This window comes from Rhamphochromis sp. 'chilingali' (genome assembly GCF_963969265.1).
Source record: "Rhamphochromis sp. 'chilingali' genome assembly, chromosome: 16".
NCBI classification, from domain to species: Eukaryota; Metazoa; Chordata; class Actinopteri; order Cichliformes; family Cichlidae; genus Rhamphochromis; species Rhamphochromis sp. 'chilingali'.
Genome location: NC_137943.1, coordinates 14569209 through 14586564, shown reverse-complemented (window position 1 = coordinate 14586564; position 17356 = coordinate 14569209). Strand labels below are relative to the sequence as shown.

At 42.6% G+C, this 17356-nt stretch overlaps 1 protein-coding gene across 1 annotated transcript in view; it reads left to right on the top strand.

Moving 5' to 3' along the window:
- Positions 1-1796: 1796 nt before the first annotated feature.
- Positions 1797-17356, top strand: part of LOC308412352 (potassium/sodium hyperpolarization-activated cyclic nucleotide-gated channel 2) — a gene marked incomplete at its 5' end in the record, with an annotated part of 37027 nt that continues 21467 nt past the window's right edge. The window contains 3 exons of the mRNA XM_080906623.1: positions 1797-2968; positions 5916-6339; positions 9230-9391. Of these exons, the coding sequence (XP_080762749.1) occupies positions 1797-2968; positions 5916-6339; positions 9230-9391 (1758 nt within the window). The remainder of the gene's footprint in view (positions 2969-5915; positions 6340-9229; positions 9392-17356) is intronic.

Sequence of the window (17356 nt, the reverse complement as noted above, 5' to 3'; positions counted from 1 at the left end):
GGGAAGACGGCAGAAAGAGGGAGACAGAGAGAAAGACGACATGGGGGGGGGGCAGAGATGACTTCTGAGCACTGATAGTAAAAGATAAGAAATTTCTGAGATGTCGCAGATCAGATCTGCTAAGTGGGATTAGTTACTGTATATTCTTGTGTAAATGCCAGATTCTGTGAAGCACCACAACCATTTTTTTTAAATATATGTGGCCAAAATTGCACCCAACCAAAACTAGAACAAAGAAAAGAGGCTAGCTACTATCTCTCCTCTGGTGGCAGAACACTCGATTATCGTGGCCTAAATCTGTAGAGATGAAGCTATACCTCTGTGGCTTTGGCTGGTGTTACATGTGGGTTCAGACTATCTGCTAGTCTGGAACGTGGTGATGCCAGTGGATATTTACTTGTTCACTATGTGGAAGCAGCTGGTGTTGTGCTCATACTTTGCAGGTGAAACCACAACACAGTCGTTGCAGTACATGACATCTGCTGTGTATTCTTGCCGACCTTTGTCACAGGTAGTCTCTGCCAGATTATGCAGTAGCTGACTCCACTTCTGAGTGTTAAGTTGTTCTGTTTTTGTGGGTCAGGTGTTGGAGAAGGACAGGAATAATTGATTATTCCTTGGTATTTCCTTTTCATATAAGAGTAAGCATTTAAAAACAACAACAACAAAAAAGGGCCAAATGTGGACAGCACCAGAACAGAAGTTTTTGTTTTATGAGCTGTATACTTGGCAGTGGTTAGCACCTCACAGCTAAAAAGTCCTGGGTTGGAATCCAGCTTGTATCCAGAGACTTTCTGTGTGGAGTTCCCCCCGTGTCTGCGTGGGTTCTCTCTGGGTACCCCGGCTTCCTCCCACAATCCAAAGACAATCAGTTAGTGGGGTTAGGTTAATTGGTGATTCTAAATAGGTGTGAAAATTGAATGTGAATGGTTGTCTTCTCTCTGTGTTACCCCTGTGACAGACTAGTGACCTGTCCAGGGTGTAGCCTGCCTCTTGCTCTATGGCAGAAGAGAATGATGGATTGTATGTTTTGAATGTAAGAAGCTTTATACTGGACCCATTCATATTTTGGATATTTTTTACTAGACTCAAATGTGTAGCAATAAATAAGTTGAATGAATAAGAAGAAAAAGCTTTTAGGACAAAAATCAATATTGTGAGTTTCAGCATGTCCCCTCGGGATCTTCAATGCACTTTGTTTTTGTAGAGAAATGAGTCCAGACTGTAGATCTGTTGCTGGTTTTGAACATGTGCCATGGATAACATTTGAGAGCTTTGCCAGAATCATAAAGTGAATTATGACCACTAGAGGGTGCTAAACACCAGCTAAGGCACCAACATGCTTTAAGGAAGATTGACATTGTCAACGTCTTACAGAACACATGAATTAATTTCAGTTTGCATTGACGTTCAGGGAAAAACATTCAGTAATTGGCAGCATGTCAGGTATTTTCTTTTTTTTTTTTTTAGATTTAAACATGACGCTTAATTCATGTTTAAGGTAATGACTGAGAGGCCTCAGCTGGATGCAGGCTGAACTGAATTTAGAAGAGCACAGGCTAATGGTGTAATGACATTTGACGCAAAGAACCCAATTAATTTGATGCTTAATCATTTCTGACACAATGACTAGTGAAAATATAAGTGCAGTAGTTTGCAAATAAGTCACGTCCACCCCTCCCTCTCTCCTTTCTCTCTCCCCCCATCTCTCCCTCTCTCTCCCCCTTCTTCTCCTCTCCTTCCTCGCTCTATCTCTGATTGGCTTTCTTCAAAGATAATTGGAGGCAAAATTTGATATGCTCAATGTCATGGACAGGAATGAGGTTTCGCCGGCGTCTGCTGCCACCATGAAAAAGAAGGCGGAGGGCGGCACTGGATGCAGCCACATCAGCGCAGCCAAGGCTGTCTCATCCAAATGCACGCGGAGCAACAGCGGGCAGAACTGTCTGGACCCTGGCTCTCCCGGGGCAGCGAGCGCTAACCTGTCCGGTGTGCCCAGCAACGTCGTAATGGACGAGACCGAGGACGGAGAAGAGGAGTCCAAGTTTCAGCATCCGCGGTTGCGCCGAGCTGGGGGGAGCGGCAGCGGCGGAGGCGGAGGAGGAGGCGGCAGTATCAGGATGAAGAACTTTACGCCAGGAGGGGGAGCCTCGTCCTTGGCTTCCAGGAGAAACTCCAACAAGGAACCCTGCCTTACGCACACAGAGGACGCTCCTGCCGCCCCACGGCCCACTGCTGCCTCCAGAGCTACCGAGACACCCTCTCCGGGCGATGCTGCCCAACGCGGCGAGACCTGCAGAGCTTCTGGGGTGGAGGCGTCGGAATCAGCGGTCGCGGTAGAGGTTTTAAACGCGACAGCGGGTGATGGTTGCAACGGCGTCGCTCCAATTTCCAGCATGAAATGCAACAAAAACGGAGAATGCAGGAGGGACTCGGGTACCGGGAGCCTGCGCTCAATCATCTCCAAGACGGAGAAGCAGACCGGGGGATCGGGGAGAGCCGAGGACGGGGGGAGCGCCAAGCGAGGAGCCTGTAACTCGACCACCGCCAGCATGGACGGCTCGATCACGCCAGGCGGATCCCTGACCGGGGGGCACGGAGGAGAAAGCGCAAACCCCGTGTCCAGCGGAGTCCCCGAGAAAAAGGACTCCAAGGTGTCCTTCTCTAACGCACCAAGCCGGAAAGCCTCGTCCTCGCTACACGGCCCGGCTCAGACTCAGACCCAGCAGCCGAGGAACTCTGTCACTTTCCAGAAGCCGGAGGATGGCCCGGCAATTGTGCCCGCCGAAGATGCAGAACCTCGGGGAAGCCAAGCCAGCTTCATGCAGCGGCAGTTTAGCAGTATGCTGCAGCCTGGAGTTAACAAATTCTCCTTGCGCATGTATGGTAGTCAAAAAGCAGTGGAGAGAGAGCAGGAGAGGGTAAAATCAGCTGGAAATTGGATTATCCACCCTTACAGCGATTTCAGGTAAGAGCTGTGGGTGCGATTGGTTACATGAGGGGCTCGCAAGGGTCCTCATTGTCATCTACAACTTACTTTGCAGTGAGTAGCCTAACCACTGGGACTCCTTGGAAACACATGCATTTATTGTTCGGGGCTGCCAGCTGCTGGTTTTTTCATGCCGTCCCTTATGATTGAACCCGCAGAGATTTAAAACGATGCATTGCATCGGACCGCCTGTAATCCCCCCGCCAAACAACCTGTTGTCAGGCAAACCGACTTTAGCGAAGAGTGTCCTTTCAAGGTTGTAAACAAACCCATTGTAGTCCACACTATAGCATGTCTGGGGTGCTCAACAAGCTAGGCCTGCTAATATACCTCGACTTTTCGTTGCAGTGCGATCTCATTTAGCAAAGGGGACAGCGCTCTGAAGCTGCCTTCATTTAAAATGCCATTATTTCTTTGAGGATCCGGATAAGGTGTGCAGTGTAGGCTCTACCACAAAAGCTTGCTGACAGGATGTATATGTATGTATGTGTGTGTGTGTGTGTGTGTGTGTGTGTGAGTGTGTGTGCCTGCGTGTGTATGTGATGCACTCAGTAATGGAATGTCACCTTGAGCCAAGTGTGCGGAAACCTCAAGCATGCTCACTGGAGACATATCCGCCTGTAAGACTCCCCGGATTGTGCATTATAATGACGGATGCGCTCTTTTGTATTGCGGCTCAAACGCCGATGACCCAGCTGGACATCCAGCAGCTATTTTGTCATTCAAATATTTTGGAGGAAGCACCAGAGAAGAGGGCTCCTCGTGATTGAGGCTTGCCTTTCAGCGTTTTATTATAAACGTATGAGTCGCCTGATTGAATTTGGGTCAAAAAACCAGCAGGTTTGACTCTGGGGCTGGATGGGTTGGTTTCAGCACCACAGGGAGTGGACAGCTCCCATCTCATTTGGAGTCGGCTCGCGCGTGTGAGCGCTACGTTTAGACCCCCATCACTCATCATCCACGCTTGGCCCTTTCGTATCACGTAACACCGTGTCAGGATACCAAGCATGAGACATAACTTCAGCAGCAGAGATGCAATTTGACTTTGTAGACCTTTGTTTAGCTCGCAGACTCCCACTCCGCGAGAAGCTAGCGGCCTCCCCTGATACTTATGCTAATCAATGCATCTTAAAGCAACAAAGTTGCTTCAAATATCATCATCGGGGCGGTTATTGTTGTTGTCGTGTGGTGGGGGAGTCAGTTCCTGTTGCATAAGTCGCAGTGTAATGACTCAGCGCTGCACCTGTCCTGCAGAGCTTCCTGTGACGGGATCAAACCTCAACACTTTGCTCTCTGTCCCATTTACCAGCCTGTCACATCAGCACTGGCAGTAAGTAAGCGAGACTGTCGTCCTCTTGATATCAATACCGTAATATTGTTGAGAGTTTCGTATAAACGAGCCCTCATTTTCTGTTGTTGGGGCCCAGGAGGGCTCAAAAACACATTTAACACAATCTATGCGCGACTTTTTGTGACAAGAGAATACAATCATGGATTTAAACAGATCATTCAGAATTCAGAAATAAAAAATAATAAAAATAGTGAGAAAATCCCTCTGTTTGCAGTCTCTCAGACTCCAGATGTAAAACCTGAGAGAAAACAATCGATATCTACTTGCTGATCTTAATAATAGGCTACTTCCTATGCAGCACTTCCTCACTCAAATCCTAAATGCATGCATCTGTGTTATTAAATTAAAGTAAATCAAAAACATGAAACATTTCCTTGTTTGTTGCTGGTCGCAAATTCAGCTTATATTCATACATATCCGGTTTTAATGAGGTCTGAACAACAGAAAGAAATTAAAAAGGAATTTTCTGGTCATTTATATTCCCTAAATACTGATTTTTAAACATGCAGATGTATAAGTGTTGGCAGGACCCTAAACAATGAAGACGGTCCTGCCAAATGCAACATTAACAGATTACATCCTTCTCTTTCCACCCAGTCTATGTCCTTTCTTGTCCACAGTCTTGTTACCTACCGTATTGACTACTGCAATTCTCTTTTGGATGGTCTCCCCCCCAAAATCCCTCCATAAGCTTCAACTGGTTCAGAACTGCTGCTCGCATTATCACCAGAACCCCCTCCTACCAGCACATCACCCCTGTTCTTCAGGAACTTCTTCTGCTAACCTTCTCTAACCTTCTCTGCTCCCAGGCTGTGGAACTCTCTACCCCCAGATATAAGAAACATTGGTTTTCTCCCCCAGTTTAAATCTCAACTCAAAACCCATCTGTTCAAATCTGCATATTCACTGTGAACCCACTGTTTGTTAATTTTATCTTATGCTTTTGTTTTATTGTTCTTCATTGTCTTTGTTCTATTATGTGTTTTTATCTATTGTACAGTGTCCTTGGGTGTCTTGAAAGGTGCTTCATAAATAAAATGTATTATTATTATTATTAAGAGGCAAAGCCAAAATAAAACCCAGTGGTTCAGAAACGAAGATGAAAAGGCCTTCCATGGTTTAACCCATCATTTAAACATTTGCATTTAAATTTTTGAGTTATTACAGGAACAGCAGTGCTACATGTCCTTACTCACACAAACAGTGATAATCATTAGATTCCTTTTGCTTTGTTACAAAAATCTAAAATGTGTAAAGAAATCGGTTTAATGCTGATTATAATTCACATCAGTATCGGAAAAAGTAAGTATCCCCCCCCCCCCATTATTCTCTGCATGCTCATGCTGGTAAAAAATACCACTTTGGCTGCACTTTGTTTACACTTTTCCATTTTGAGCCAGGCAGTCTCTTGTGCCTATTGCGTTTCCACAGCAAATCCCTCTTCTCATCTGACTCTATTTTTGTCTTTTCTTCCCCTTTCCCCTCTTTTCCCCTCCTGTACTCTGTGCACACACCCATCTAAAATGCACTGTCACGCACACACATCCACTTCCACTTCACACACACGCCTGATAGGTTCTACTGGGATTTTACAATGCTGCTTTTCATGGTGGGCAATCTGATCATCATCCCCGTGGGCATCACCTTCTTCAAGGACGAGACCACGACGCCCTGGATCATCTTCAACGTGGTGTCCGATACCTTCTTCCTCATGGACCTTGTGCTTAATTTTCGCACTGGAATCATCATCGAGGACAACTCAGACATCATTTTGGACCCTAAAACCATTAAGAAGAAGTACTTAAAAACTTGGTTCATTGTAGACTTTATCTCCTCCATCCCAGTGGATTACATATTCCTTATAGTAGAGAAGGGGATCGACTCAGAGGTGTACAAGACTGCTCGGGCCCTGAGGATCGTCCGCTTTACCAAGATCCTGAGTCTCCTGAGGCTGTTGAGGCTCTCCAGATTAATACGCTACATCCACCAATGGGAAGAGGTAAGGGCACACATTTCATAGCTGTCCATGAGCTAAAACATTATCTCAAAACTCACAGCTACACAAGAAGAAACCCCTAGCTTAGTCTGTGAGAAAAGGTCAGTGATTTTCCTCCAATATGCTGATGTTGGCTCATGGCCAAACCAACAATCTGCTTCTCTGGCCTGCTCTCCTTCACCTGGAGGCTCAGGATCAGTGTTCTCACCTGCCACCTGGTGAGAAAAATATAATGTCTGCAGGATGTTTGCGCGCTAACAAAGTTTGCATTCTAATTACTGTTATTGTAACACCATCCTCCTAACCTTCTGTCTCCATCTGACCTGGCAGTCCCACAGGTGGCACTTAATAAGCAACCTATTACCAGGGCAAACATAGTTAATCAATTAAGAGACCGGAGGAAGAGCAGGTGAAGTAGAGACAGCGATTATCATAAGCAGCACTAGGGGGGCTATCGACTGTGATTATGTGACTAATTATTCATTTAAAGTGATTAGAGTTAGGTGAGATGGCAGGTCTGCACAGACCTGACTGGTAGACTCTGCATGTGAGGATGGGTGCTGTTGCTAGGATGCTTCTTGAAGACAAAACCCAAAGCACCAGTCCTGAACTTCCTGGCCACTCAGCTATTATTTACTCCACGAGAGGGATACACCTTTGTGGGCCCCTGCCCCAGCCCCTCACCAGACTCTCCTCCTCTGCTTTAAGAGGAATAGCCTGGGAGACAGGAGGTCCAACAGTGTCATAAGATCGCTCTACTTTTTATTTATGCGAGTATTGGCAGCCTGGTGCTGGCATTTTGCAGTAGTGAGCAGCACAGTGGGGCTTGGTTGCTCACTTGACCTTTGGATAATTGGATTTCTGAAGATATTATGTGATATGCACATAGAGTGGTGCATGATGGGAAGTAATACTTGCACGTGCGAAGAATAAGAGCGGCGATGTAGTGGAGAGCGAAACACTGGCACATGCGGGAGATGCCCATTTCAAATGCCTGTTTCCAGTTTATTTTGAAAATCCAAGAGTTGAAGCTGTGAGCTGTTTTTAGTTCCTGTAACGTTCTCGGTGCTGTCCGCGGTTCTGAACACCTCAGTGAGCCAGCACAACATGACCGTGTAAGTCGGCTTTCTGTCATCCATCCTCCTTGCAAAAATGATGACCAACTGCTCTATTTTGTGAGTCGCTGATTGATAAAAAGTGACAGTGAAAACCTCATAAAGGTTAAAGCTGCATTTAGAAAGATCAGCACATGTGATTCATGTCCAGTCTCATTCCTCATCACTCCAGTCATAGAGTATCACTTCTCCCTCAGTTGCACTGAGTAAGAAATGACCCATTTCCTGTTCCTTCATAGTAGACTAATCAGACCATTCTACGTGTTTTATAATGAAACGTACTGTCACTTCTGCACATTAAGATCTCATACCTATTATTAGTGCTTTTAAGCAGCTATTAGATGCTAAGCAGCATCACAGTTTTGATTCTTGAGGTCAGGCAAGTGATAGATGATTGGCCTAAGTGACTGTCCAGTGATGGAGGATGATTGATGTGCGAGACGACACAGACTATCAGTTGTTAAGGCTCATGATGGTCCCTGTCCATCACGCTGTGTGCATGTGATGGCACGTCTGTCTCCGCTGTTAGTGTATCTTTTGTGCCCGCCGGCTTGCGTGAGTGTTTTGTATATGGGCTGGGCCCCATGCGTGCTGGCGCCTCAGATTGATGTCACATATCTCGGTGTAACGAATGCGCTGCTCGCTCCTGCTGTGTTTGGTTTGAAACTGATGGGAAGCTGTCTCCCCTACTCATTGATTAAACTTGGTGGAATCCAAAGAAGAGTGTGAAGCTGAGCAGGAAGGCAGCTTCCCAATAGGAAATGAATTTATAGTAGATTCTTAGCAGAGGGGCAGTTGACATGGTCAAGATTGAGGTTCAAAAGTGGACACGGTTACTGATACACACACACACAACACACACACAAGAAGACAAACTGGCCGGGGTTATGAATACCAACATGGAGAATGAAGAGGCTGCAGAACAAAAGGAAGCTGTGTTGACTCTGTGACACAGAGTGAAAGAAGACACACAGAATAAAGACACGGCGAGGAGGAGGTTAATAAGGTACAGTGGGATGAATCAGACACTAACAACTGTGGACAGAAAACAAAGGGAGAAAGTGAAAACAAATAAAAAGGAAGTAGCACAAAGGGTGGTGGGTCAGGTAATCAAATCTGCTCAGGACCATTCCTGAATGTGTGAAGTGACCAGGACGCATCCGCACGGCAGCCATAATAAGACCACATGATACACTGAAGCATCTTTTATGAAAAGAAAAAAGATCAAATTTGCTACTTATTGAGATTTTCCCTTGTGTGAAGATTTACATATAAAGGAAAAGCTTAATCGAAAACATGTTTAAAGTTTACTACAATTCACTTTGTATTAGCTGTATGTATCCTTCTGTTTTCAGCTTTTTTTTTTTAACATCCACGATTTTAAAAATTAAAATTGTCATATATACGAACTGCCTGAAACAGCACGCTGGAATGATGTCCGATAGGCATTTTGTAGCCCATCTGGGCATTGTAGTTTCAACATTGCAGTCATTTGTTCAAGAGTGCAGCACTACCAAGTTTTTCTTTTACAAAGTCCTTATAAGTTCCCCTTTCCTTGTCCTCATGATGTTTTCCATTAAGATCAGAGTAAAGCAATTATGAATTGGAGGTAGGGGGAAATCATTTCGACTGGTTGAAATGCAGGCAGCTGGAGAACACATAGCGCCGAAGTCTCATCAGATAAAACTTACGACACTGTCAAGAAAGCCATAATTACTGAGTTCATGTTCCAATATAATCTTACATATAAACTCCTCTCCTTGCCTTGCTGTCTCCAGATCTTTCATATGACCTATGACCTAGCCAGCGCGGTGATGCGGATCTTTAACCTGATCGGTATGATGCTGTTGTTGTGTCACTGGGATGGCTGCCTACAGTTCCTGGTCCCCATGCTGCAGGAGTTCCCATCGGACTGCTGGGTGTCCCTCAACAAGATGGAGGTACGTATGAGGGAATCATGACTAGGCACGTAGGACTGCACATATCAGACCAGAACTGGGCTTGCTTCTTGTAACCCGAGTGAACAAGAACTAACTGTGGTCACAAGGTATTGATCGAAGCGTCTCGCTGTCATCAGAAAATATTGGCAAAATCTCAGTCAATATTTTGTGACCATGATAAGCTCTTTCTTGTCTTTCACTGCGCAGGAAACCCCGGTGCTTTAGAAAGGTTATTTGGAGAAGGGAAGCCTCAAATTGGCCTCAGAGATTTTTAATACTTTAGAGAGGAACACCACCAATTTTCCACTTGTGTTTACAGGACCTTGCTAAATATGTTAAAGAAAGTTGCACAGTGCCCTTTGTCACTTCACAAAGCCGTGTGAAGTGTGATAAATGTCAAGTGATGGCACTTGAAGTTACCAGATATCATCTGTCGCCCACTCCTCAGCTCAAAGCTACATCAGGCTCCACCAGCATAACACAGCTGATTCTCCAGTGTGGGTAATATGGGCAGCAGGAAGGAGGCATGCAAGCAAAATGACAATATCTCTGTTGTGCTGCCTCAGTAGCTTGTTTTTATTGGTTAATCTTTTTAAATGATGTGAGCACAAAAAATATTAAGACATGAACATTAAACAGATCTTAATCGTGACCAAACTACTTTACAAATAACCGTGTATGATTCAATAATTTATAATATTAAAATTAATTAATATTACTGATACCAGGGCAGAAAATCATTATTAAGCTTAGTGATCACTGCTGTGTATGATTCAGGAGGAAAAGTGTGTTCGCCTTTCAAGAAAATCAAGGATATTACTCATATCACAACCTTGTCATTGGCAGAAAACAGCTATAGCTTACCAACAAAGAGGCTGTTAAAAACAAACCTGTGAGATTTAAGTGCACCTCTACATCCCTCCGTGCCTCCTCTTCAGCACGGTGGGGCGATGACAGGAAAGATAAAAGGGGAAAATAGAGGGATGGGGGAAATATGGCCAGGCAGCTGGGCTCTTTGTTGCCATGTCTCTCTCAGAGAGATAAAAGCTGTTTGTTTATAGGTCTGTCTGTCAAACCAGCCTTTTACTGAGCAAGAGGAGACCACACCAAACCCAGACACGAGGCACAGGTCTAAATGGGGTTTTAAACAGATTGGGTCCTGCTCCCAGACACCGTCTGGGTCAGCCACGACGGCTTGTAAATTCAGATTTGAAGTATTTCCTGGATGAGAGGAGGGACTCTTGTTTTTAGTGCTGTACAAGAGTAATTCTGGTTGGAACAAGTTAATGGGATGATGAGGGTAAACATCCTCTTTGCCATATTGCTGAGATGAAAAGGATTCACTTTTTGTTTGATGTGTCAGACTGAAACCTACTGCAGTTTTACTGATGTTATTTTGTAGAGCTGGGTCACCGAAGACAAAGGATATATATATATATATATATATATATATATATATATATATATATATATATATATATATATATATATATGAAAGAACAATAAATTACCTCTTACTTTTTATTTTGCTCCTCTAAATAAATGTAGGTACACATATTTGTATGCAGAAATTTAGAGACTGTAATGAGTGGAGGTGTGTTCGCTCACCCCCGAGGCTGACTATATCAAAACCAAGCCTTTGATGTTATAGATGATTAAAAATCCGTCATGCATTGCCTTGACTGTATCAGCTCTATGCCCTACACTGAAATACACACCACAGTACCAGTATAACAAACACCCCTGCTTCTTTGAATTTATCCATCCATCCTTCCATCTAGTTTCTTAATCACTTGTCCAATTCAGGGTTGGAGCCTATCAACAGCTGTCATGTCAGAGGGTGAAAGGCAGTGTGCAGAGAATAGGAATAAGACAGTCAAATTGAAATTGCGACGATTTATTGGATCTGAAATGATTAGCTCCATTTGTCGAGCCACAGAAAATTAAATCAGCAACTTAATGACAACAGATGAAATCTTTTGGTTAGCTGTAAGTACCAAATATTCACTACTTCTGTTGCTCACATGACTTATGGCTAATCTCTTTGTTTTACATAACTGGACATTCCTGGTAAATCAAAATAAGAAATTTGAAAATGCTGTTTTGGACTCACAAAATAAAAAACTAACGACTTTTGTTCATATCGGCCCACAGTGAGATTTAAAAATGTCTATCAAATATTGATAACATCATAAATTAGAGAGTACATAACGGCAATAAAACTGTGTCAGTGACACAGATGATTTTGGACCTGTTGTAAAAGTTGTCGACTGCACTCGACCAACTTTGATACAACGCAAATGAACCACAACAAATAGTACATCCATTTTAATCATAGCAGGAACAGGGGCCTGCTCAGTAAATGTACTATGGTACTTTGGAAGACACGGACCTCCAGGGTGAAAGAGGTTAAAGGCCTAAAGAACTCACCAACAGAATATCCAAGAGATCCTTCAAATTAGTGCACCAACATGCAGCTGCTATGTAAAATGTAAAGCGCGTATCTAACAATGACAACTAAGAAGCACCACAGATGCAACAGCAACACAAGTTCAAAAGTATTTCAACTTTTCTAAACTTATAGGCTGCACAAAAGGCAATCGTGCTCAGTACACGCTGCAGAGTTTGAAGTCCATGATGATGGAGTCTGGGCCTGACAGGACACTGACTCCTCCAGTGTTCTCTCCTGCTGTATAATCAAAGACAGCCGGTCTCCAGAGAGCCGTCACTCTCAAACGAAAGGGCCGCTCTGGCATGGGCTACATATGGCCACCTGAGACCACCCCCTATTGAGTGGCTGACAACTTGTAACATTAGCCATTGTGTTGCAGCCAGGCCATCCATCATGGCTCACACCCTACAGTGGCTCTGGTGGTGTGGAGCCCACAGGCAGGACCCATGGAGGGCGTTGAGAACACTCTGTAACTCTGAATGACATCCACCAGCTAATAATTGGATTCAGTCAAACTTGTACTACCTCAGGGAACATAGGTTGTTTTAGCAGTACACCCAACTTCCACCCCTGTATTGAACTCAGGTTATATTTAGCGTGAGCTTTACTCTGCTTTATCAGCCACTAAGTTAATTTCCATGCAAGAGTGCTTATAGAGCTCGGCTGCATTATAGAGTACAGAGGCGACTGGGTAATAACAGTGACAGTCATGCTAACTGACAGAAATGGGGTGTATACTTTCAACTCTGTAATTACAGCTGTGTGTGCACCCATCCCTTCCAGTACCCACATCACAGAGGCGTCTCTTTCCCATTATCCTCCGTTTCCTTCAGCTTTGCAGTACAGTGGTCTGCTTACTTTAGTGACAGTAAGTCAGTAATCACTGTGTCTGGTGTGAAATCATCTGATTTACTCATTGCAGTTAGTTTGACCAAACACCATCACAGGTTTGCTGTGGGATATTTCAGATTTGATTTGAAGTACTCATTAAGCCAGTTATAGCAATATACACATGAAGAGCTAAATTTGCTGTCTGAGCTCTAAATTAACTCGAAATTAGTTGGTGGTGTTTGTTTCGTGGGAGAGGAGAGGGAAAGATGGGATTATATCGCAGGTGTTTTTGTTTTGTACAGCCTTACTGAGCCGAGTACAAGGAATGCAATAATATTATAGCCTACTAAAAGAAGTTGTATTACTGAACAAGTAGCTATGACATCTAATTATGCTGAAAGCCACTCAAGAGGAAGTATTTTGAAGCCAGTGTAACAGGAACTTTCCCTCACGTGGTGTTGTTAAAAGGACTAAAGTTGGCTCCTGACTCAACTTATTTCCCTTACACACACACACACACACACACACACACACACACACACACACACACACACACACACACACACACACACACACACACACACACACACACACACACACACACACACACACACACTATTTGAGTGCAGTGAACTCACTGTCCTGCTCAAGAAACCAGTTTGAGCCATTGGTACAATGTGGTCATAAAGGGATGGACCTGGGCAGCAACAATACTCAGGTATGCTGCACCCTTTAAACATTCAGTTTCCTGTTTTTAACTAACATGAATGGCACCTGCTGTGGTCTTCTGCTGCTACTTCTACTTCAAGGTTAATGATCTTGTGCGTTCAGAGTCGTTCCTCTGCAAACTTTGGTTGTGTTGAGTGGTTATTTGAGTTACTGCAGCCCTCCTGTCAGCTCAAAGCAGTCTGGCCATTCTCCTCTTACATCAGCAAGGCATTTCACCCAGAGAGCTCCTGCTCACTGGATATTTTCTCTTTTTCAGAACATTCTCTGCAAACACCAGAGATGGCTGTGTGGGAAAATCCCAGTAGATCAGCAGTTTCTGAAATACTCAGTGTAGCTTGTCTGGCCCAACAACTATGCTAGATTCAAAGTCTCTTAAATCACCTGTGCTCTGATGTTCACTTTGAAATTATCAGGCCACCTTGACTTTTTAAAAAAAAAAAAAGTATTTATTTATCCAGGTAAAAAATCTCATTGAGATTAAAAATCTCATTCCCAAGAGAGACCTGGCATCATGGCAGCAAAAGTCAAAAATACATGTACCACACAAGTACATAACATTTAAAACAAATACAATATCCCGCTTGTCTCCATGTTTTAGTGAACTAAGTTGTTGCCATGTGATTGGGGGGGTTGATATTTGCATTAACAAGCAGTTGAACATTAAAAGTGACTACTGAGTGTATGGATAAACAGTATACGTGTATATATCTATATCTATCTATCTATCTATCTATCTATCTATCTATCTATCTATCTATCTATCTATCTATCTATCTATCTATCTATCTATCTATCTATCTATCTATCTATCTATCTATCTATCTATATATATATATATATATATATATATATATATATATATATATATATATATATATATATATATATATATATAAATATTTTTCCAGTTTCTCTGAATGACTTTTGTCAAGTCCAAAAAAATAAATGATGTTAATGACAGGTTAATAATTTTAGCACACAACCAGTACTAAGAAAAAAAATCAGGGCATGTTGGCCTCTGCTTCATCTGCCTAATCCTCTTTAATCTGTCGCTCACAGGTATACCATTTCATCACACTGAGTACAAAAAATGACTTATAAGTTGCATTTAATTTAACACAAAACCTTTGCAGGAAAAGCTTGACCAAGGGTTAAAAAAAGAAGACACGTATAAGTCTGAGATATGTACCATGACGATCAAACTCTAGTGGAGACGGTGAAATAAGATGCTGGAAACAGCTAATCTGACTCTGTCCAAAGAGTAATGTTGATACACTGAACTTTTAGTGTTATGTACTATTTTTGTTTGCATGAGCCCCTCCAAATGTAAACATGAGCTGTTCGGATTTGATTGATGTCATTGGTATAACTAACCAGCTGAGCAAAAGTCCTCCTTCAGTTTCTGGGCTAAAGGCTAAACAGAGTAAGCATTTTCTCACCATATCTAACTCATGAAACACAGTGTATAACAAAGTGTCTCCAGTTCTTTTCATCTTCTCTAAAGTTGGCTTAAATTAAGTAGCTCCACTGGGCCAGGCAGCCATCAGCTCATATTGGACAGAATACTGAAATCCAGCTTCTCTGTTGACCTTACAATGAGCTCTCTGTGGAGCATGCTTTGCCCTCCACTTTCCAAATAAATACATTTCACTGCCCAAACTGCAGATCATAAAGACACCACGCACACTGAGGCAGACAGGGAGAAACAGAAGGAGAGGAAGCACCAGACAAAGCTGACTGTACAATGAACTCTGATAAGCTGTTGTAAACTAAACTGGTGGGCGTGTGGCAGGACCAGGGCAGCGACTTTCTCAGACGGTTGTCGATTATCTTTGAGATGTTTGTTCAGCTTATCGGGCATCCAGCATGCATAGTGATCATTCAGTATGATATTGCTCCATTTTCCACTTCAGTATTACTGTTGTTTTTCATGCACTTTGTGTCATTTGTAACATTGTAAGTGATTTGGATCAGGGAATGGGAAGGTCTGTCTGTTGCTCTGCGTAACACTTTGATTACAGAATTTAACAGATTGCTATCAAATTTTCTTTAGACTATAAACTTTGTTATACATCATATATATATCTATATATCTATATATCTATATCTATATCTATATATATCTATATCTCTCTCTCTCTCTCTCTATATATATATATATGATGTATTTTGACACCATCCGCAATTACGGTAAACGTAACAGTTTTCATATTGCACTTTTCTGCTCTACCCAACCACTTTCAGCCATTCACACAAGCACTTTTTTTCTATCGGGCTCTGATGGATGCACTCGAGAACAACTTGGGGTTAGGATCTTGCCCAAGGATATCTGGCAGCCAGGGATCAAACCACCAAACCTCTGATTGGTAGATGACCTGTTTTACCCCTACTAGGAGTAACCCTTGCAGCTCCTATCTGAACTGGGTGGTTTCTGTCATATTTCAGACTTGCTTACAGAAAAAAATTAATGAGTTTGCATCAGAGGTTAGTGATGGTGCTTTCTGCCTATGAACAAAACCCAGAAACTATTCTAGTTCTTGTCACACCACATCTTTATTGATATATACCGAAGTGTCATAACTCGTCATTAATGGTATAGGGGAGGTTGTCAAATGTCACCTTTATGGGGGAAAGAATTAAAAGCATCCCACTGCTGCTAGCATGGATAAAGTGCTGATGCATACTGATAATGTGAAGGTTTTTTTTTACAGCACACGAGTTACATAAACCTGCCCAAACTGTTTGGCAGGTGCGTTTCACATCTGTGTTTGCGAAGCATCTTGCACAACAAGGTTGCTGCAGGCTATTTAAAGAAGCATTTTAGGGTCCCGCAAGATAAATTTAAAGCCCCTGCGTTATCAGTCAAGTTCAAACAGACTATCTGCGGCTAATGGAGATGGTGATTACCATCAAAGCAACGGATAGTTCCCAAACTGAAATCTCTGAGGAGAGTGATTGAGACTTACGAGGATATGGAGTCTCTCCTTCTCTCTTGCCTGTTTCTATTTCAGAATCAAAGTGCTCATCGTTCATCTATTATTCAATCTGCTTCACTCCACTGTTTCTCTTTCTGTTTTTACATATACCATTTAGCCCCAGCCCACTTGGTGGAGCTATATTTATTTTGGGAGTTTTGATTTCCCTGACCTCATATGGAGAGCTCTTTCTATCACTTTGTGGCCATTTAAAGTTATGCTGTTTGGATGTTAACAAACCTCTATGGTCAGTCTCTACCTGTGATTTTTTTTATACCTAGTGATTGTTCTCGTATCTAATCTAATAGAGGAATCAGATAAAAACAAATCAGAAAACAGCAAAAAACCCAACAAAAAACCCCATATGTTTTTTTTAGTTTTCAGGTTTGGGAGTTACCAGCACTTAGAGAAACTACATTTATTTGCCCCAATTAAGCCAAATATTCATAATGAGAAACATTTGTGCATTAATCTGCTAGACACAGTACTTGTTGTATCGTCAAATTGTTAATATTTGAATACACACAACACATTTTGCATCGCACTAAAAAGTTTTTTTTTACATGAACTTAAAACAATAATGTTAATTTTTGAGATTAAAACATTGAATAAGTTCAGGTTTTTCATAAAAACACTACACTTTGGTTAGTTTCGTTATAGGAAAGAAACAGAGAAGAACTGCACACTTCTTAATATAATGCTGCAGTAGAGTGCTGATGCACTTCTCTGCAGCAGGTTATGGGGAGGATATAATGCAGCTGATTGCCTTTGTTAAGTGCAGCCTGTGACCTCTGTGTAGCTGGTACATATTTAGTGAGGCTAAGTGTGTGTGTGTGTGTTTTTTAGTGTGTGTGTTTCTTTAAGACTTGAGGGTCTCAGAGGTTTTCAGGATGCTGTTTGTAACTTTTTTTCCCTGTGCGCTGCTTTAGTAACACAGCTTACACAGATAATGAGTTTCTTTAGTAGAAAAAAGATTAA